This window comes from Capricornis sumatraensis, chromosome X (assembly GCF_032405125.1).
Source record: "Capricornis sumatraensis isolate serow.1 chromosome X, serow.2, whole genome shotgun sequence".
NCBI classification, from domain to species: Eukaryota; Metazoa; Chordata; class Mammalia; order Artiodactyla; family Bovidae; genus Capricornis; species Capricornis sumatraensis.
This window is the reverse complement of record NC_091092.1, coordinates 62769055-62789953: the sequence shown is the minus strand read 5'-3', so window position 1 is coordinate 62789953 and position 20899 is coordinate 62769055. Positions and strand designations below refer to the sequence as shown.

The 20899-nt window shown below is 54.8% G+C and overlaps 1 protein-coding gene across 4 annotated transcripts; it reads right to left on the bottom strand.

Annotated features, from left to right (window-relative positions):
* Positions 1-5426: 5426 nt before the first annotated feature.
* Positions 5427-20877, bottom strand: ABCD1 (ATP binding cassette subfamily D member 1). 4 transcript variants are annotated; one of them, XM_068962152.1, is made up of 11 exons: positions 19616-20877; positions 16247-16422; positions 13058-13086; positions 12337-12431; positions 12062-12230; positions 11562-11656; positions 9771-9916; positions 9367-9512; positions 6944-7028; positions 6575-6700; positions 5427-6486 (listed from the first exon to the last, which is right to left on the bottom strand). In XM_068962152.1, exons 1-11 carry the CDS (start codon positions 20528-20530, stop codon positions 6279-6281), a joined length of 2190 nt encoding a protein of 729 aa, XP_068818253.1. In that variant the 5' UTR covers positions 20531-20877; the 3' UTR covers positions 5427-6278. The 4 variants fall into 4 exon arrangements, with proteins under 4 accessions (XP_068818253.1, XP_068818252.1, XP_068818254.1 ...); XM_068962151.1 differs by lacking the exon at positions 13058-13086 and having other exon boundaries at positions 12337-12479; positions 16242-16422; XM_068962153.1 differs by lacking the exon at positions 6575-6700.
* Between the last annotated feature and the right edge of the window lie 22 nt (positions 20878-20899).

Below are 20899 nucleotides of genomic sequence, written 5' to 3'. Positions count from 1 at the left end.
TGCCACTATTTGATGGTTTCTGTGTTTTTTTTAGTAGTAACCATTCTAATGGGTGTGAAGTATTTTATTGTGGTTTTGATTTACATTTCTTGATGATTAGTGATGTTGAGTATGTTTTCATAGGCTTGTGGGCCATTTGTATATCACCTTTGGAGAAATGTCTATTCAAGTCCTTTGCACAATTTTTAATCAGGTAATTTGATCTGTTGTTGTTGAGTTGTCAGAGTTCTTTGTGTATTCTAAGTATTAACCCTTTATCAGCTATATGACATAAATATTTTCTCTCATTCTGTAGGAGGCCGTTTTACTCTGTTCATTGTATCCTGTTACTACACATATGTCCCCAGTGTCAACTGGAGGGCAACATTACCAGTGACTCTGAAGCCCCCATATACCCTCCTCCTCCCTTGACAGAAGCAAGCGCTATCCTTACTTTTCTTTGTACTTGGCCCAAATATGGATAATCCTTAAACAATATACATAGTTTGGTTTTATATTTTTGGAATTTATATAAATGGGGTCATACTGGATGTATTTTTCTGTAACTTGTTGCTTTAGTTTCATATTACATTAGTGACATGAACCCAAGTTTGAAACATATAGCTAGAGTTTATTCATTTTTATTGCTGAATAGTTTTCCATCATATGACTGTAACATTGTTCTCCTGTTAATGGACACCTACTTTTTTTTTTCCCTTGGCTTTTGCTTATTATAAATAAGGCAGTTGTGAATGATCTGTACACATAATCTGGTGTATTTGTGAAAGACTTTCTATAGGATACACTCAGGAGTGACATTGTCAGGTTGTAAATATGTACATCTTCGATTCCACTGGGGTTTAGTTGCTAAGTCGTGTCCAACCCTTGCGACCCCATGGACTGTAGCCTGCCAGGCTCCTCTGTCCATGAGATTTTTCACGCAATTCTACTAGATAATGCCAAATTGTTTTCCAGAGTGATTGTACTAGTTTATATCTCCCCCACAGTGTATGAGTTCTTGCTACTCCAGATCACTGCCAACACGTGGCATTGTCTGACTTTTTGTCATTTTTCAGTTGCTAAGCCTTGATTCTTTGGGACCCCATGGACTGCAGCACACCAGGCTTCCCTGTCCTTCACTATCTTCCTGAGTGTGCTCAAACTCATGTCCAGTGAGTCAGTGATGCTACCCAACCATCTCATCCTCTGTCGCCCCCTTCTCCTCTGCCTTTTTCATTTCTGTCAGTCAGTGCATGGGACTAAAACGATATCTCACTGTGGCTTTTTTTTTTTGACTGTGCTGTATGGCATATGGGATCTTACTTCCCCGAGCAGGGACTGAACCCACATTGCCTGCATTGGAAGCACAGTCTTAACCACTGGGCCCCTAAGGAAGTCCTCACTGTGACTTTATTTTTTTAAAAATATGTTTATTTATTTTAATTGGAGGTTAATTACTTTACAATATTGTATTGGTTTTGCCATACATCAACATGAATCCGCCACGGATGTACACGTGTTCCCCATCCTGAACCCCCTCCCACCTCCCTCCCCGTACCATCCCTCTGGGTCATCCCAGTGCACCAGCCCCAATCATCCTGCACCATGCATCGAACCTGGACTGGCGATTCGTTTCATATGATATTATACATGTTTCAATGCCATTCTCCCAAATCATCCCACCCTCTCCCTCTCCCACAGAGTCCAAAAGACTGTTCTATACATCTGTGTCTCTTTTGCTGTCTCGCATACAGGGTTATCGTTACCATCTTTCTAAATTCCATATATCACTGTGACTTTAATTTGCATTTCCACAGACCTTTTCTAACTCACCAGAGAGTAAAGTCAGCTCTTCTGCATGAGGTGGGACAAAGATGTGAGAATCTAGCAGCTTTATATATACATATATGTATATATATATATATAATTTATGTATATAATTGAAATACATATGATCTAGTAGCCTCTTACACAGACTCTCAATGGATCCTCCTGTTCTCCACCCCAGCACACACACACACACACACACACACACACACACACACATGCAGACACACACACATACACGCACACACACACATACATGCACATACACACAGTATTTCTTCTGAGTTATCTGGTGCTTCCAATTCTTGTGGAAACCAGCCTCTGCTGCCGGCTGCCTCTCAATGCTGTTTTCAACAAAACCAAAGGCCGGTACTTTGAAATTAGTTCTGCTTTCTCAAAATACTGCAAAAGTGATGGTAAGGGGATGACAAGTGAAAAAAGGAATAAATGTACCACAGAAAAGGAGTACCTTTCAGGGGCTACACAGGTGTGCACGCTTCCATGCTTTATCCAGACCCTCTCATTACGTTGGCGAGGGACGTGGCAGCTGTGATTCTACCTCTTTTCCCTCCTGACATCATTTATTTGGATACCCTCTCCTTTCATTCTTGTTAGTGAAAGTGAAACTCGCTCAATTGTGTCCAACTCTTTGCGACCCCACGGACTATACACTTCATGGAATTCTCCAGTATTCTCTATAATACTAGAGTGGGTAGCCTTTCCCTTCTCCACGGTATCTTCCCAACCCAGGGAGCGAACCCAGGTCTCCCGCATTGCAGGCGGATTCTTTACCAGCTGAGCTACCAGGAAAGCCCGTCTTTCTTGACAGAGCCTTATCTATGTTACTAATTTCAGAGAACTTTTAGTTTTATCTTTGTTTTTTCTCAATTTCATCAACTTCTACTGTCTTTGTGAGTTCCTTCCTTCGGCTTTCTTTGAGTTTATTCTGCTGCGGTTTTTCTGACTTCCTGTGTCGGGGTTCAGCTCCCTCAGGTTAGAGCTGGACGTTTCCTCATAAGTCCTACTTGAGCTACATGCTGCACGTCTTCATTGTCACTCAGTTCTAACATCTTTTAGATTTTCATTATCATTCTTCTGGACCAAATAAATTATTCGGAAGTGTATTTTTAAATTTAACTGTAAATTTAAAATTTCAAATGTGGGAGGACTTCATTTTAGCTTTATCATCCATTTATGGGTTTATTCTATTGCAGTTTGAGAACATGCTCTGTGTGATGCTCATTCTAGTATTTGTTGAGATTTGTTTTGTGGCTGAGAACATGGTGGGTTTTAGTAGTGTTCAAAGTGAACTTGAAGTGTGTACTCCCTAGTTTTCGTGTATCTGTTAATCAAGCTTGTTCAATTGGTGCTACATTCTTCCCCCTTTTGTCTGCTTGAGCTACCAATTGGAGTGAGGGGTAGTGTGACTTACTGTGGTGAATTTACTAATTTATTAATTTTTCCTTTTCCTGCTACTTTTTTTGTTTGATGTACATTTGAGGCTCTGTCTTTAGGCAGCTACACACACACCTTCAGAATGGTTAGTGCTTCTCAATGGATTACTTCTTTAATCATTGGGCAGCAACCTCTTGAATTTCTAGTAATGATTTGTGCCCTTTGTCCAAAGTTAACTTCTTTCCATTAACTTCCTTTTGAGTGATATTCACTGGGTATGTCTCTTTCCATCGATATCAATTAGGGTTTGGTGGCAGACCACAGAACCATTCTGGCTTTGTAAGTTGAAAAAAAAAAGGGTTTATTGTCAAGTAGGGACAACTTGCATAATCTTTGCAAGAGACAGGGGAACGACTCCTAAACCTCTGAATTGTTAGCTCTCCCAGGATCAGGAACAACTCCTAACCTCAAATCTCAGATAAAATGCAATCTGCCTCCTGTTTCCCAGATAAGAGACCAAGGCACCTCCTGCCCATGCTGCTTCTCTGCTGGCCAATGCCCCCTCAGAGGACCTCCAGCCTGGAGCTCTCAGCCAGCTGCACCCTCCTAGTGCCAACTGCCTGCTCATCACCTCCAGTCGTGCCTTCTGCCGGGGCTGTAGGCCCAGGGCCAGCAAGCAGTCATTGGGCAGAGCACCTTCTCTTTGACCTGTCCTTTCTTCAGCAGGTGCCACCACCCACCCGGCCACCCATCACCTTGAGTCTCACCCCACCCCTTTCCTGCCCTGGAGTTTGAGCTGTGTCACTCCCATCCGTTTATTTTTTTGGCTGCCCTGTGTGGCATGCACATGTGAGATCTTAAGTTCTCCCAAGCAGGGATTGAACCCGGGCCCTCTGCAGTGGAAGTGCAGAGCCTTCACCACCGGACTGCCAGGGAAGTCCCCCTGTTGATTTCTAATTACTCTCTAATCCATCTGGGGTTTCAGGCCTCAGCACATCCAGCCTGGGTTGTCAAGCAGTGTGCTCCTTATCTATGTCTCTCTGTATCCCTCCACCTATTATCCATCCATCCACCCATCATCATCATCAATCTATCATCTCTATTATCTATCGGTCATCCATCACTTCTACCTCTTTAGGATCAGTGTCTATATCATCTATTTTTCTAGGTACAATTCACATAAAGGCATGCCTTTTAAAGTGCATACTTTGTTGGCATTTAGCAGATGGACAGTATCTACAACCATGGCCTCTACAGATCTAGAACATTCTTACTACCCCCAAAAAGGAAAACTGAGCCCATTCAGCAGTCACTCCCCAGCTCCTGGCAGCCATCGGTCTACTTGGTAAGTGGAATAATAGTCTATTGTATGGAGAGACCACATTTTGCTTGTGCATTCATCTGTTGGTAGACATTCCAGTTGTTTCCACTTTGGATTACCATCAACAGTACTGTGAAGAATATTCATGTGTAAAGGTTTATGACTGAACATCTAGTTTCCATTCTCTGGGTCTAAACCTCTGAGTGGAAGTTCTGGGTCACGTGGGAACTCCGTGCCCAGCTTTCCCAGACCCACCATCCTCTTGCCCACCATGGCTGCCCCGTTTCCGGCCCCACCAGCAGGGGATAAGGGTCAGGTGTGGTGTTCTTGCCTCCCTCCACTCAGCCTCTTGAAGCAGAGCTCCCATGTTATCTCCATCCTGCTTCCAGAGTAAGTCCAAGCTCTTTAAGCAAGGCCTTGGCCCCTCCCTTCCCCCTGCGCTTGGCATGTGGCACAAGCGTCTCCCACTCCTACAAGGTCTGGAAGCCATGTCCCGCTTCCCTTGGGCTGGTTGGCTCAGGACTCTTGTTCCTCTGTGTCTCCCACCAGTCCGCTGCTTGATATCTCTCTCGAAGCTTTTCATGCATGGACCAGGCCTCAGCCCCTTCCTCTTCCCTGGCACAGGGTCCAGGGTCCTCTTTGGGCTTAAACATCATTTTTGGGAGATATTACAGATGCCTCCTTGCCACAGCCGGGTCCAGAGGATGTGCAGGCCAGCATCTTTGGCTGCAGGTGGGCCACCAAGGTTGCCCCTCACTCAGGCCCACAGCTGCCCCTCCTGCCTCTCCCCCAATCAAGCCCCCATGTGGACAGAGAGGCTGGGAGGCAAGAGTGCACTTTCCACGGCGGGTCTTTACTGAGGAACTCAGGGAGGCTCCCTGACCCCAGGGCTGAGGGCCCAAAAGGCACACGGCGGCATGGCGGCAGTGGGGGTCTCCCTCTCAGGTCGAGGCTGCCTTTGTGGACACAGCTTCCCTGCTGACCCCTCTTTGGCACTAGACTGGGCACCACGGTGCCCTCATGCCTGGCAGCCCCAGGGTCCATCACCCCTGGGGCCAGCCCTCCCCCACCCACACTCTGGTGGTTGGCAGTGTAAGCTGGTGGGGTGGTGGGCGGGCCAGGGGCTGGCTGACCGGGTGCTCCCGCTGGCAATGGAGATGTCTACAAACAGGAATCCAATAAATTAGCTTGGAGAAGCAGGGAGGGACGGGGCTACATTCTTATTATGGCTCGGTAGGAAAAGCTGTGCAATTCTTTTCCTTGTGGATTCTACAGAATGACGGGTGGAGGGGGGGCCATGAATGAGGGGCTGTGTCTCATTCTGAGGGTCTCACTTGGCTGTTTTTACAGCAAAAAGGGCATCCCAGGGGATGGGAGCCTTGCTGGGTCCCTGGGATGATGGCAATAGAGGCATGGACCATGATGTCTCCGAGGGACTGCAAAGCCAAGAGTGATGAGCTGCAGCCTTGGGAGGTGCTGCCTGGCAAACCCCAGGGCTCCAAGGCCCAGGCTGCTGCTGGCAGCAGGGTGCACCTCTGGCTGCTCTCCCTTCCCCTCGCTCAGGTCCCCAGGAAGGGGGCACAGGTTTTGTAGGTGGTCCCCTGGGAGGCCTGGGAGGATGGTGAAGCATGCAGCGGGGGGTGGGGGGGCATGGGGCTGGGTTGCGCAGGCTCTCTGTCTCCTTCACGTGATCCGAGGGTTGGGGTGGGGGTGGAGGGGGGCCAAGGGCCAAGTAAGAGAGAGCCAGGGCCCTCGGTCAAGTGGCAGCACCCTGGTTGGCCCCAGGGCCCTGGCCCAGGATCTGGCAGAGCTCCTGGAGGCGCCGCTGCATCTTGGGGATGCCCGCCAGCTGCTGCTCGAGCCGCTGCTTCTCCTCAGTCAGGCTCAGGCGGGCAGCCGAGTCCAGTTTCTCGAACTTCCAGCCACCTTCCCCGTCGAACTGCAGCAAGTGGGTGTGGTACTTCCTGCGTCAGGAGAGGGACCGGGAGGAGGCACTCAGCGGGCCGCCAGGACCCTTGGCCAGAGTCCTGTGGGAAGGGAGGGCACACCTACCACAGGGAGGGTCGGTGGGTGATGGAAAGCAGTGCGATGCCTGCGTCCTTGGCCGCCTGGAAGATCTTCCCTTCCACGTCAATGCTCACGGCGCTGGTACACTCATCCAGGAGAGCGTACTTGGGCCTTGGGGGTGTGGCCACGTGGGTGAGGCTGTGGGCCTCTGGGGCCAATGCCCCAGGCTGGTCCCAGCCCCTCAGGTGGAGGCGGGGAGCCTGACCCCCAGTCCTGCCAGGCCCCCAGGACTGGGGCCAGGCCTCCGAGCAGTTCTGCTCTCCCCGCTTTAGGAGGTCCCAGGGAAAGAGGTTCGGGGAACTCCCAGTGCCCGAGGGAGCCCAAGCACCCGGGACTGGGAGGCTGGCAGCTCACCTGTGGTAGAACATGCGGGCCATGCCAACTCTCTGCTTCTCGCCCCCTGACAGGACGTCTTTCCAGTCGCACACGGCCTCCCAACCTGGCACAGGACAAGGGTTGATGTTCAGTTCAAGAGAGCTGGGCAGCATCTGCAGAAGGACCCGGGCATGGTGGGTGTGGTGGGAAGGCTTGGGGTTGCTCAAAGGGCTACAGACACAAGTGAGAGCAGAATATGGCAGGGAAAGGTCGGCCACTGGGGACGTCTGCGGACCCTGTATTAGTCCAAAAGGACTCGGTCCAGATTTACACACATTTCCTCCAACAGACACCGGGCAGTCCTCACCCGCAGGCCCTGAGGATGCCACCCACCGCATGTGGACACTGGGTCTTCTTAGGAGTGGCTGAGTTAAAAGGAGGTCACGAGGGTGGTCCTAATCCAATGGGACTGTGTCCTTATAAAAGGGGACACTTGGAGATGCAGACACACACGAAGGAAAGATGACGTGAAGACATAGGGCACAGACGGCCTCTCCTATCCCAGGAGAGAGGCCTGGAACACACCCTCCCTCACGGCCAGCAGAAGGAACCGACCTTGCCCACGCCTGGATCATGGACATCCGGCCTCCACGACTGGGAGACAATACGTTTCTGTTGTTTGCCCCACCCAGTTTCTGGTGCCAGCAAAATCACACAGGACCTAATGGGGCTAATGAAGTGCCAGTGGGCAGCAGACAGTCAAGGCAGAGCCCCAAGAATGGCTCTGGGGGTCTCTCTGGAAACCTTCTCACCCACTGGGATGAGGCCTGTGTGTCCCAGTGAGAAGCATGTCAGCAAGGCTCAGGAGAGTTCCTTGGATGAGGAGGGAAGTGGGTGATTCATGAGAAACGCCTCCTGGCTTGCTCCCTCCACTCTCTTTCCAGAGAACTAGAACTTTCGGTAGGGCATGTGGCCACCCACCAGAAAAAAAAAAACACTTCAATGCCCAAGTTGGCCCGATGGGAGGTTTAACCACAGAATTGAATCCTGGCCAATGGGGTGTACGTTTAAGTGTTACACATGTGGCAGCTTCTGAAACTTTCTTTAAAAGACAGCATTTACTCAGTGATTGCCCCCACCTCACCTCTATCCTATGGCCCAGGATATGTGATGTGATAGCATCCACTGTGGACTGCGAAGTGACCTCAGGAATGGAGACCACATACAGCAGTGACCCAGGGGCCTTTATGGGGTGGGGCAATCCCTGCCAACTGTGGCCTGACTTCCTCAGGACTTTTATGTCCCAGTAAGATAAACTCGTAAATGATCTGAGCCACTGTTGGTGGGTAGTTCTGTTACTTACTCACAGCTGAACTCGATGCTAACAGGGTGTAACAGCCAGCCTCGGGGACCCCAGGCACTCAGGGGCACATGTGGAGCCCAGGTGGAGGGGAGCGCTCCCAGGGTGAGCAAAAGGGGCCCCAGCAGGCCAGGAGGAAGAGAAGTGAAATGAAGTCGCTCAGTTGTGGCCAACTCTTTGTGACCCCATGGACTGGAGCCTACCAGGTTCCTCTGTCCATGGGATTTTCCAGGCAAGAATACTGGAGTGGGTGGCCATTTCCTTCTCCAGGAGATCTTCCCGATCCAGGGATCAAACCCGGGTCTCCGCATTGCCAGGAGGAAGCTGAGGATAAAGCTTTTCAGGGATCATGGCAACCAGGGGCCCCAGAGAAGCCGGCCCATTGAATCCACTGTCTGCGGCCCCTTTCTGCACAGGCGATGACACCTGTCAGCCCTGAGCTTGAGACTAGCACCTGCCCCTTCTACAGGTGGAGGGCATGTCCAGGGGTCAGGTTTGGCTCAAAGTTAAGCTGCCCCTCAGTGGCCAAGGCAGGACTCTGACTTCTATCATTCGGCTTTCAGTACAGAAATCCCAAAATTGGCAGTTGGGCCACCCTACCCTCCTCTAGGCACCGTGGGCATTTAAAGATCAACCTGAGAGGCCCCCGAGTACTGGCCTGTCCCTCCTTCCTGTGGTCTCTTCCCAGGGGACACAGCCCCAGGCTGGAGGCAGACACATGGGAGGGCAGGCGTCCCCTCCACCTCCACTGTCGCCATGCACATGCTAGGCTGCCCTGCCCACACCTGGGCTCCATCCTCTCACTGAAATGCCTAACGTACCTGTGCATTCCCTGCCTGGCCCGAGGGGGCCTTGCCTGCCCCTGAGCCCACCGCCTGGAGACAGTGCCCCTCTGGATGCCCCTGCCAGGGTTGGCTCCTTCCATGCTCAGGCTGTCTGGAGTTGTGTGCTTCCTGTGGGTCCTCCACCAGGGTGAGGCTCTCCTGACTCCACTGCACTTTGGACTCCTGCACGTTGCTTGGGGTCATCTTCACCCCGGGGTGGGGGAGGCTAGGAGGGAGGCAGGGGCGGCACTGGTGGGTGGGGATACCCCTTCCCCTACCTCCTTCCCGCTGCAGGATGTGGTTCAAGTGCACGATGTCCAGGATGCCTTCCAGATGCTCCTCGGAATAGCCCTTCCGGCGCATGTCTTCCACCGAGTCGGGGTAGATAACCTGGTCGCGCAAGGAGCCCACGGACATGTAGGGCCTGCAGGAGAGCCGGGTGGCCATGGAGGCAAGGCTGGCACCTCGGTGGGGGGGACCGATCAGAGTGTGGCACACCCACCCCTTGGCAGACTCAGACACACTCACGTGTGCACACGTGCCCCATGGCAGTGAGGCTTCTGGGCCAGCGGGTTGCGGTAGGGGACTGGCAGGTGGAGGTGCACAGCCCCTCTGACCCCAGGGGCAGCCTATTGTCACCCTCAGCCCCCTCGGATCAGAGTGGGCAGGGGGTGCCACTCACCTCTGAGGGATGTAGAACATGCGCTGGGGTGGGGGCTTGTAGAGCACGCCACCATATGTGGGCCACAGCCCGCCCAGGATCCGGAACAGGGAGCTCTTGCCGCACCCGTTGGGGCCAGTGATGAGCAGGTGCATGCCTTCTTCCACCTGTGGGGGTGGCAGGCAGCTGTGGGCATGGCCCAGGCCCCCTCCCCTCACCTGTGGCTGACCTGCCGGCCTCAGAGAACACCCTGAACCTGGCCCACACCCACCCTCCATCTCTGGCTGTAGCACGGCAGAGCCCCTGGGGCAGGCTCTGGGGTTCAGCTGCAGGGCCCTGGCTTGTCCCTGACATACGCCAGAGACCACGGGGACAGCAGGACAGCCTGTCCTGCCATGGCCCAGCAAACAGTCAGCGGTACCCCCCAGCACACCCGGAGGCCATGTGGGCAGCAAGTGCTTCAGGCTCCAGAAAGAGCTTGACATCTGCTGATCTGGAGACATCTGGGGGGTGCTGCTGTCTGCAGGGTGGGGATGGCACTGAAGGCACAGCTCCCCGATCCCCCCCCCCACCACCTTGTGTGATTTCACCGCAACACCCCGGGCCTTCCAGCTAGGGCGGTCCTCTCACCATCCCAGAGCATGTGTCCCAGGCGGTCTCCCTCGCCCCCTTCCCTGAACCTCTGCTACTGCCCTTCTTACCCCATCACCTGGCTGAACAGGGCCGGGGGCTCCCCGTCCCTAACCTAACCAGAGCCCAACTCCACCAGTGGCTCTGCCAGGATGGAGCTCTTTCTCAGCCCCTGGCCCCCACTCCCTCGCCTCACCTCACCTTCTAACTAGCTGCCCACCTGGGCTTCCCCTGGGCCTGCCTGGCAACCGTTCAACCTGGATAAACTGGCCGTCAGCGGCACCCCAATCTCCCAAAGGTGACTACTCCCAGGGGTAATGGTGATCATACCACTGCTCTGTGCCCAGCCTCTAGCTGGCAGCCTGCCCACCTGCCCTGAGGCTCCTGGGTGAAGCTTCATGTGACTTCTCTGCCCCCAGAGCTGGTGAGCTGTGGTTCTTGCTGAAACTGGAGAGCCATCTGACCCAGGCTCTTTGTGACCCTTAAGGGCTTCCCTGATTTACCTCTGGTTTACATTGCCCAGCCTGGAGCTCAGGGAACATTAGGTGAATGAATGAATGACTCCCATCCCCAGAATGCCCCTTTAGTCCATCACTCCATCCAAAGCCCTGGCTAGGCACACGGGTGACTGGTGGCTCTCGGCCCCCAGGGAGTCCTGTCCACAGACAGCCTGCATCGTGGATGAGAGCTCTCCCAAGGGGCCAGGCCATGCCCACCACCTATCTGCCTTGGGGGCCTCTTGCAGCAGATGGGTGGGACAGCATGCCCAGGTTGGTGGAAGAGCTTCTACCAACCTGGGAACACAGTTGGACCAGAGTCCCCAAGTCCTGGGCTTCTCAGGCATGGGGCAGGGTGTGGGGTGCTGGCAATAATATGGCCAGGAACCTATGGGTGACTCTTGCCCAATCCTGGTAATCACAAGGCTCTTTTATCAGCTCTGACTCCATTGCCCCAGAACTAATAAGTAGACACATTGCTCTTTCACCTTCAGCTTCAGCTGCCTGCCACGTAGACCTGGGGTCAATGGCTACTGACAACACAAGGCAGGATGACCAGGCTGGGTCCTAAGGGCTGAGACTTGCGGGTGGCTTGCGGGTGCAGAAGGCCAGGCCCAGGGCCTCAGGGTTGGCTTCAGCCCCACCCGAGCTTCTGGGCTGGTGCTTGGCTGTGCCTTCTACTTACCCTGATGTTGAGACTGGCCACCACCACCTCCCCAGTGGGTGTGATAATGGGGATGTTCTCACACACGATGCCCTGTTCCACATCCACCACTTGGCCTGGAGAGAGGGCGTGAGGCAGAGAGAGGGGGGTGGAGTGCTCCCCCATCTTCTGCTGGCTTCCATGGGTCCCCACCTCCCGGCAGCCCGCCAGCGTGTGGCTTTACCATGCGCCCCTTGCTGTGCTCGGGGCTGGGGAGAGGGACAATGTCTGCTCCTGCCCTGCAGTGCCCCCCAACACCAGCTCCAATGCTTGGGGCCTCTTCCACAGCATGCCCCCCCAGCCCCTACTCCACTCAGGGGCCACCCTCTACCTTTTTTGCAAAGAGAAATCCTGGCCAGGGCTATTGCTCTGGGAAGGAGGGCAGTGGGGACCACAGCTTGCCCAGGAAGCCCTCCAGGGCACAGCAGGCAGTGGTGGGAGGGCTGGGACCTGTGGGGCCTCTTTGGGGAGGGCAAGCTTACCTCGGATCTGCAGGGGCCCCTCCACGCGGACGCCAGACCTCATGACGGCCCCAGACCCTGCCTGCATATCCTCCAGCTCCCCGGGCCTCTTGAAACGGCACTGCTGGACATCTTCAAACACCTGGAACATCTCGTAGACCCTGGCTGTGTAGCCAGCCAGTTCTGTGACCTGCAGAGAGGGTGATCCTGGCTTAGCCTCTGCCAGCAGGGGTGGAGGGGAGAGGGCACAAATGGGGTTGGGGGAGGGGTGGGGCATGGGCTGGACCGGGGGCTACCTCCTTGTAGGATGACATGACCCGCTCGATGGCATCTGCGGCAGCGGTGAGGAGGTTGCGGGCGATGGTGAAGGCTTCCGTGCGCTCGCTCACCAGTTCCCCCTCCTTCATCGCTCGGGCTGCCTTCTTCACTGTCTCTGAGTCTACAGAACATGGTGGGGGTGGGTGGGGTGGGTGGGGAGGGGGCAAGGACAGTGGAAAATCAAAACTGACCCACTAGGGGAGAGAGGAAGTCCCTCTACCACATGGTGCTTGGACAACCGGGTCTCCATGTGCCAAAGATGAACCTCGACCTCACACAACACACAAAAACAAACTCAAAGAGGAGCCCTAGCCTGCACACAGAGCTAAGACTACGTAACTCTTAGAAGAAAGCACTTCGGCATTAGGTACAGCTCCTTGAATAGGACACCAAAAGCAAAACAGAGAGGGGAGCTTCACCAAAGAGAAAAAGTTGGGGGCACCAAAGTAAATCATCCACAAAGTGAAAACACAGCCTATGGACTGGAAGAAAGTATCTGCAAATCATGAATCTGATAAGGGCCTAGGTCCCAGAATACATAAAGAACTTTGTCAATTCAATAGTAAGGAGATAAACAACCCAATCAAACAGTGGGCAAAGGATCTAAATAAACGTTTCCATCTTAAGATACACAGATAGCAAATAAACATGTGAAAAAATGTTGATAGACCCTGTTTTACCCTCATCTCTCCCCTTGATGGTGTATTCTCTGGCCATCCTCAATGCCACTGTTTCTCTAAAGGAGCCTGCTCCTGTCTTGACTTGCTTTTTTCTTTTCTGTCTCAGTTGAGACCTTATGGTTGCCCAGTGCAACCCTCTTTTGTCCATGGCTTTGACTCTCTTGATCCTAGGGTCCCCTAGAGGGGCAAGGCTTTTATACAAGAAATGTTCTCTAAATGGTGATGGAAGCAAAACAGGCTGACTCTGAAGGTTAACTCTATCCATGGGCATAAACGGTTCTGAGCCAGGAGCCCTCAAGGATGATGGTGAGGGTGGGGTAGGAAGGGGCAGAAAGGTTAGGGCAGGTACAATAGGGGGTAGACAATGCTAGACCACTGGCCAGAGCACCAGGAATCCAGGGCACTGGGCAGGGGAGGGGACTGGCGATTCTGAGAATCTAAGATCCAAGACCTTCCTTCCAATCGTGGTCCTAGGCAGGGCTGGGGAGGGGGGAACACAAACCATCTTCTCCAGATGTCCTGAGAGCTTGAAAGGGGCTGCACACAAAGGGGAAGGGTCTGCGGGGACCCTGGCAACAGCGGGTACATCCCTGGAGACAGCATAACCCTCTGCCGCTTTCCTCAGTGCCTGCAGCTAGACACTCAACAGCTATTCCTGGCCAGGTGGCCCCTCCCTGGCCTTCTAGCTTGGAGGTGCCGGCAGGCCAGAAGGGCAAAGTTAGCTACATCTGTTTCCCCTGATGATCGCCTGCCTCCTTACCTCATTCCCAGTGCTCTCCAGTTTGCAGTTACTGGAGACACAGCAGGGACAAAACAGATACACCTCTGACTTCCTTGAGTCTGGCCACGAAGGTGGGCACAGGAGCTGAGGCCTCTGAATTGCCCACAAAGCCCAACATGGCAGAGGCTCCAGAAAGTCCTAGGCCTGCAGAGGAGGGAAGTGGCCGCAGGCGCATCCTCCCAGAAACCACAGGTTGGTTTCCTCCTGGGTCCCTTCCCATGCTCCTGGCCTAAATCAAGGCCACCCTTTGAATAGATCCATTGGTGGAAACAACGACTGCCTCCAACTAGATCTTTCCTCTTGGCAGAGAGAGACAGCTGAGGGTACGGAAGCCCCAAGAGAAAGGCACCGATACAGAGAGAGCGAGAGATGCTTCTGGTTCTGGAATGTGCACGTCAGGCTCACTCTCTTTACATAGTACTGGAAACCCTCTAACTACCCAACTGCACAAGATACAACACCTTTTCCATAGGAGCTGTGCTTGCAGGGAAGCGAGGGAAATTCCCAGGAGTGAGAAGAGAAGCTAGCAGCTAGTGCTCCTGTGATGTCCCTGGAGACAGAGATGGGAGCTGCTGTCACAAAGCCAGGGCTCAAGATGCAAGGTCTCCTCTCCGAACTGGTGATTATGTGTCTAGGGCTCAAATTAATATCACTTCCAAGTTCAGGAACCCCTCTACCCCAAGTGGAGAAGTTAACAGGAAATGGCCTCCAAACGGTTCATTACCTGGGAGCTCAGCTAAAACCAAAGTCAATGAGTGCTCTAGGGAATCCTACCCTCCAGTGCTTGCTAAGCCCACAAGGACCTTGAGCAAAGAAGACCGGAAGTTGGAAGATGAAATTGGCTTAGACTTTCAAGAATTCAGACAACCAAATGGCTGGATAAATAGTGAAGTGGCTCAGTTGTGTCTGACTCTTTGTGACCCCATGGACTGTAGCCTACCAGGCTCCTCTGTCGTCCCATGGGATTTTCCAGGCAAAAATACCGGAGTGGGTTGCCATTTCCTTCTCCAGGGGGATCTTCCTGACCCAGGGATTGAACCCAGGTCTCGAATGGCTGGATAGAGACCTTGGAATAAGCATGATTAGTATGGTAGCTGGCCGAAAAGGGGCAGTCAGAGAGATGAGAAAAGCAGACAAACACAGCTTGAAATTTCTATTTTCAAATGTCTATTTAAAAGAGAATCAAGTAGAACTTTACAGAAACAAAATTGAAAATTAAAATAATTCAAATTAGATGCAGCCAAAGAGAAAACTAGCCAACAAGTGAGTGGGAAAATCCGAAGACCCCTCCCAGAATTTAGCACAGACAGTGCGAGGTGGGGAATGGGGCAGACAGAGGCCAGAAGGAAAGAGCACAAAGGACGAGAGAGGAATTCATTCAATTCATTCAAATATTTGAAAAGGGAACAGCTGAGAACTTTCCATGATGGAAGCAATCTGAGTGACGGAACAGTCTGGATATTCACAGGACATACAAGAAGCTTCAAGCAGAATAAATGGAAACACACGGGCAAACTCCTCCCAGAGAAACTGCAGAGAAAAAGTCTAACCAGGGAGACCACAGCTGAGAGCAGTTAAGCTGATGGCAGGTTTTCCAATAGAGGCAATGGGATGTTGTCAATGGGCTAAAGAGAGACCAACGGACCGCCTCAACTTCCTCATCCAACTAAACTTCAGTCGTGGGGTGGGGGGAGGGTAAAATAAAGACATTTTCAGGCAACAAAATATTCTCAAGCTCCCTTGACAAAAGCCTCATGGTAAGAACTTCTGAAGGACGTCTGTCCGAAGGAGGGTTACCGGCCTGCAGGGAAGGGCTTTCCTAGAAAAAACTGCAGAGAAAGAGAACCAAAAAAAAAAAGCAGAAACTCACGGGCGAATCTGAACATGCAGTGACCCGATAAAGCCATGGCAAACTTGATGGTGGGCTGGTCCTCCAAAGTATGGTAAGCAAGGGCTGGGATGAGGAGGAGCTATTGGTTAACCCAGACTTTTCTCAAGTATGCACATTAACTTTTGAAGGGCAACCATGAAGACTGCAAACAGAATGAATTCCTTGCAAACTGGTAGAGGAACAAACTGGGAATCCTTCACAGTCCCCTAGGCCTCAGGGAAGAGGGTCCTGCCCTTGACAACCTGCAAGAGCTATTGCGGGCATGGGAAAGCCCAGGTTTGAGCCAGAAAGGGGTTCCTTGAAAATACTCCCCCATCCTCCCACTGCCAAGATGGGTCAAGACAGGGCCAGATGGGCAACTGTGCAGATGCCTGTTGAAGGGTGTTCCTGAACTGCCATCCTTGGGCTTGGCTGAGTGGGACCAAGAGGGTGCCAGCTGGGGTCCCCAGCAGTAGAAGAGGCAGGTGGGCCAGCTGGGCACCAGGCCCTCCCAAGCCTAGCCCAGTGGTCCAGAAGGCCGGCCCCTCTCACCTGACTCTGAGTAGCCAGTGGCAGTGATGATGGGGACAGCCACCATGAGCAAGCCTGAGGCGCTCCACACGTACTTCATGAGGAACTGCTCCAGCATGACATACCACAGGCGTTCCAGCAGAATGAGGTTGATCTGGGAAGCCAGGTCCTGGTAGGAGTGCTGCAGAAGGGCCAGCTCCACCTGTGGGGAAGGGGTGCCGGAGACTCAGAGGCGTGGCAGTCAGTCCCCCGGGGCAACAGCGAGCATCCCTGAGTGCCAGGCTACACAGGCCATGGCATACAAAGGCCATGACGGGGCTGAGAGCCGGGGCTTAGGACTGGGCCATGCTTGATGAGTCAAAGCATTGTTTACCAGAATTGGCTTTGCTTAATGGCTCAGCCTACCTGGTCTAAATGCCATACCTCTTGCCACCTCCAGGCTGTGTGAGCTGGAGCAGGTCACTTTCCCTGTCTGGGTTACCATGGACGGGGGACAGGTCTCAAACTCAGGAGAGGTATGGCATAGACAATGCAGAGCTGGGGTACAACGGCAGTGAAGGGGCTCACCCCCTCATTTCTGAGGCTCCCACCCCTTTTCCACTGTCTCTTCAGTTGGGATGTTCACCATGCCCCCTTTCTGCCCCAGAGAGTTTTTCAACATGGGCTGAGGGCAGCCACCTTGCCCATTTCTTTGAGCAACTGCGGAGGGGTCACCCTGAGTGAAGCGGAGGGGAGTGCAGGAAACGCAAAGGCAATAGCTGGTTTCGAAGAACGTGCTTCGGTCATCTCTACCTCCATAGGCCCTGGCCTCCCTTTCCTTTCCCACAGTTCCTCTGGGTGACAAACTTGCACTGTGTCCTCCCATTGTGAACGGCAGGGCACACTCCCAAGCAAGCTCGTTCAGGCATCACCCCCAGTGGACAGTCCCACACCCAAGCCAGCTGAGGATGCCAGCCCGCCAGCCAGGCCATGAGGGGACCTGCCCTGCTTGCTTGTGCACTGGCCACCACTTGCCATCTCAGGAGAAAGAGTGGGCGAGAAACAGGCTCTCTGGGACAGCAGCAGTTAGATGGGCTGGAGTGTCCAAGAAGCAGTCGCAGCCAGGTGGCCATTGGGTCCTGGATGGCTTGGTAGGGGCGCCTGCTCTGATCCTGTCTCCCTACCCAACGGACAAGAGCTGCCCAGCCTGGAATAGTTTCCTTTGCCAATTCACCATGTTATAGCTGACTCTTGACTTGATTCTCACCACGTCCCATTGTATGTGTATTCTCCTGTCTGTGGTAGCCCAGACAGGCAAAGTGACCTGCTCCAGTTCACACAGCCTGGAGGTGGTAAGACATGGCATTTGGACCAGGTAGGCTGAGCCATTAAACAAAGCCAATTCTTGTGAACGATGCTTTGACTTATTAAGAAAGTCTACCCGTGCTCGGGCTAATAAGAGGTTGGATGTGTTGGTATGAGCCCGTCTAATAACCCTTCTGTGGAGAAGGAAATGGCAACCCACACCAGAATGCCTGCCTGGAAAATCCCATGGACTGAGGAGCCTACCTACAGTCCATGGGGTCGCCAAGAGTTGGACACGACTGAGCAACTTCATTTCACTTTTCACTTTCATGCACTGGAGAAGGAAATGGCAACCCACTCCAGTATTCTTGCCTGGAGAATCCCAGGGACAGAGGAGCCTGGTAGGCTGCCATCTATGGGATCGCACAGAGTCGAACACAACTGAAGCGACTTAGCAGCAGCAGCAGCAGCAGCAATAACCCTTCTCCTTGACATCCCAGGAATAGCAAAATACTCGGCGGTCTGCCCTCCAGTCAGCCAGCTACCTCTGCCCCAGCCTGCTGATCTGAGCCTGGGCCAGTGTCCATGGGGACATCAGCCAATGGGACTGGGCTGAGCCACGTGCCCGCACAGTGAGGGCAATCAAGCCACCCATGAAGGCCCATCACATCACACAGCCCTTTGCCCGAGGCCTTGACAGACAGGTTGGGGACGCACATCAGGCCCCTCCCACCCCCGCCGGTGAATCTGCCCCATGAACATGCTATTTCCTGAAACTAACCCAGAGGAAATCCTTCAAAGAGCTAGTGATTCTCCCTTCTTCCCACCTCCCATGTCCCCAGCTAGGTCTTGGGCATCGCTTTGCCGTTCCTGAAGTGAGCACGTCTACTCTGAGCGCCCTGGCAATCCAGGCTCGTGCTGGGAGCTGGCAAGAGTGCCAGCTGGGGCTGACAATGTAGCTGCGGGGAATGTGCCAAGTGCCTCACCCAGGGCCACGGCTGCCTGCCAAGACCCTGCGTCCCTGGAGCACAGGGGAGGAGGACGGGGGTTGCGGCTGCAGATCCGGCCCTTTCTCTCCTTATCTGGAGCCCAGCCGGGAATGCCCCCATCTGCTCAGGGATAAGTCTTAAAAAAAAAAAAATCAGGGACAAGCCTGCCTCCCTGCCTGATAAGATGGGCTGCCAATGAGACAAGGTCGAGGACACAAGGCCATCTGACCTAGGGAGGATCCATGGGCCTTCAGGAGCTGGATGCCATTGTACCCCTCCCCCAGAAGCACTGGGGAACCGAAACCAGAGTCGCAGAGAACCTAGCCGGAGGCAGCTGCAACCCAGGCAGGAGGAGGGGAGGGGCCGGAGCACTGGCCTGGAGTAACCTCTCCCAGGCCCCGGCTCCTGGCCCTAGCCGGCTGGCCGCTGACCCAGCCTGCTGGGGAGCTGCACGGCTGGGACCTGGGCGGAAGGGCGGCCACACTGGGGGCAAGGTGGCCGCTGGGAGGGCAGGAAGTGCGTCCTGCTGCAGTGGCGGCTTGGGCCCCGGCACCCCTGGCTGGGGCCTCGGGGAGGCAGCCAAGCCCGCAGCCAGGCCAGCCTTTGGGCTCCGGAGGGGGGAGAAGCTTGATCTGGAGCGCTGAGATCCGATCGACACACCGAGCACTGCTGCTTGTTAACCTCCGCTTGGGCTGAGTCATGCCCATAATGCCCACTTGCCCGGCCGGACGCCAGGCTTCAAAGGGCCTGGGGGAATAGGAGGGGACCAGACAGCAGGCTGCATCCTGTCATCCCTGCCCCCAGATGGCAGGAGCCCCTTCTCTGTTGGCTGCAGGCAGGGGGCAAGCTGGGAGCTCTTGGGTCTCCCATCACTAGGGTCCACAGCCCTAAGGCCAGGACAAGGGAGGTGGAGAGGAAGCAGAAGTGACCCAGGACAGTCTCCACCCAGCCTTCCTGCTTCTCCGTTACTGTGCCGATCCGGGCTGCCCACGGCCCTGGTCGTCCACAGCCTCCCTCTCCCATGGCCAGCCCACACCTGTGCCATCAGCCACAGGCAGCCCCAGGCCTTCCTGCCCCGGACTCCCCCAGCCACGCGCTTTCCAGCCCCACGAGCAGCCCCACCTCATGGCCCCCATAGAAGGCAATCTCCTCTGAGTTGGCCACCACTCGGGAGTGCATGTAGCGCAGCTCTCCCTTGCGCCGTGCCTCCTCAGCCACCAGCTCCCCGAACTTGGGCGAGAAGGCTCGCAGCACATTGGCCGTGAGGAAGACCACGAGGCCAGCGATGGCCGAGGGCCAGGCTGTGCCAGCCCCGCGAGAGCGGGCTGCTCGAACCAGGGTGTAGGTGGTCACAGCCACGTCCAGGAGCGGCTTGGTCAGGTTGGAGTAGAGGTGGGCCACGGAGGCAGCGAAGGCCACCACGTCCTCCGTCAGGGACTGGTCTGGGTTGCGAAGCCGCCCGTCCATGTTGCTGACCCGGTAGTAGGTCTGCTGGGAGAAGTAGAGACTGTAGGCATGGGCCACCAGCCGGCTGCGGAATGCCAGGGCCAACTGGCCCTCCAGGTAGCGGATGGCACTGTTGATGAAGGTGGCAGGCAGTGCGATGAGCAGCCACTGCACGAGCTGCCAGCTGAAGGCCTGAGGGTCCTTGCGCACGATGCAGCGGGCCAGCCGGCCGTCCAGGCGGGCCACATACACCGACAGGAAAGTCCGGCTCACCAGGGCGGCCGAGTGCAGCGCCAGCAGCCCCGTCTCCCGGCACAGGATCCTGGGGAAGAGCAGCCGCAGGAGCCATAGGAGCCGCTGCAAGAACACCTGGTTGACACCGGCCTTGGCCGCTGAGGCCACGGGGGCACCGGAGACGTCTGGTGCGGGCTCCCCCTCCACCGCCGGCGCTTGAGGGCCCCTGGCCGGAGCCAGGCACTGGCGCACCAGAGGGTAGAGTTTGTGGGCTCCATAGGCCATGAGGGCCAGGACCACGGCAGTACGCTTCAGCGTGGTCACCCGCGAGGCTCTGGGGGTAGAGAGCACCGTCATGTCACCTGGGCTGGACTCACGGGACCGGGACGGGTGCCTGAGGCGGCAGAGGAGGCAGGTGGCTGCAAGGGTGGTGGCTCTGACCCCGGGCTCGTTGTCTAGGCAACTGGAGACCTCGCAGTGGTCCCTGAGACTGTCGCTTTAGGCCACCCGGGTGGCGCTGGGGCCCCTGGCGCGGGTGGGCTCAGGGCCCTCCAGGGTCACGGCCTCTTCAGGCGGCCGAAGTGGAGGAACTTGTCAGTCCCTTGGCCCTTGGGGTCAGAGCCTCTAGAGGTCTCCGGCCGAGGGCGTCTTTTTCTCTCCACCTCCTACTCCTCCTCCCCTGGTAGCGCGCCTCCCTGGGGTACCGGCCGCGTCCGTCCTCTCCAC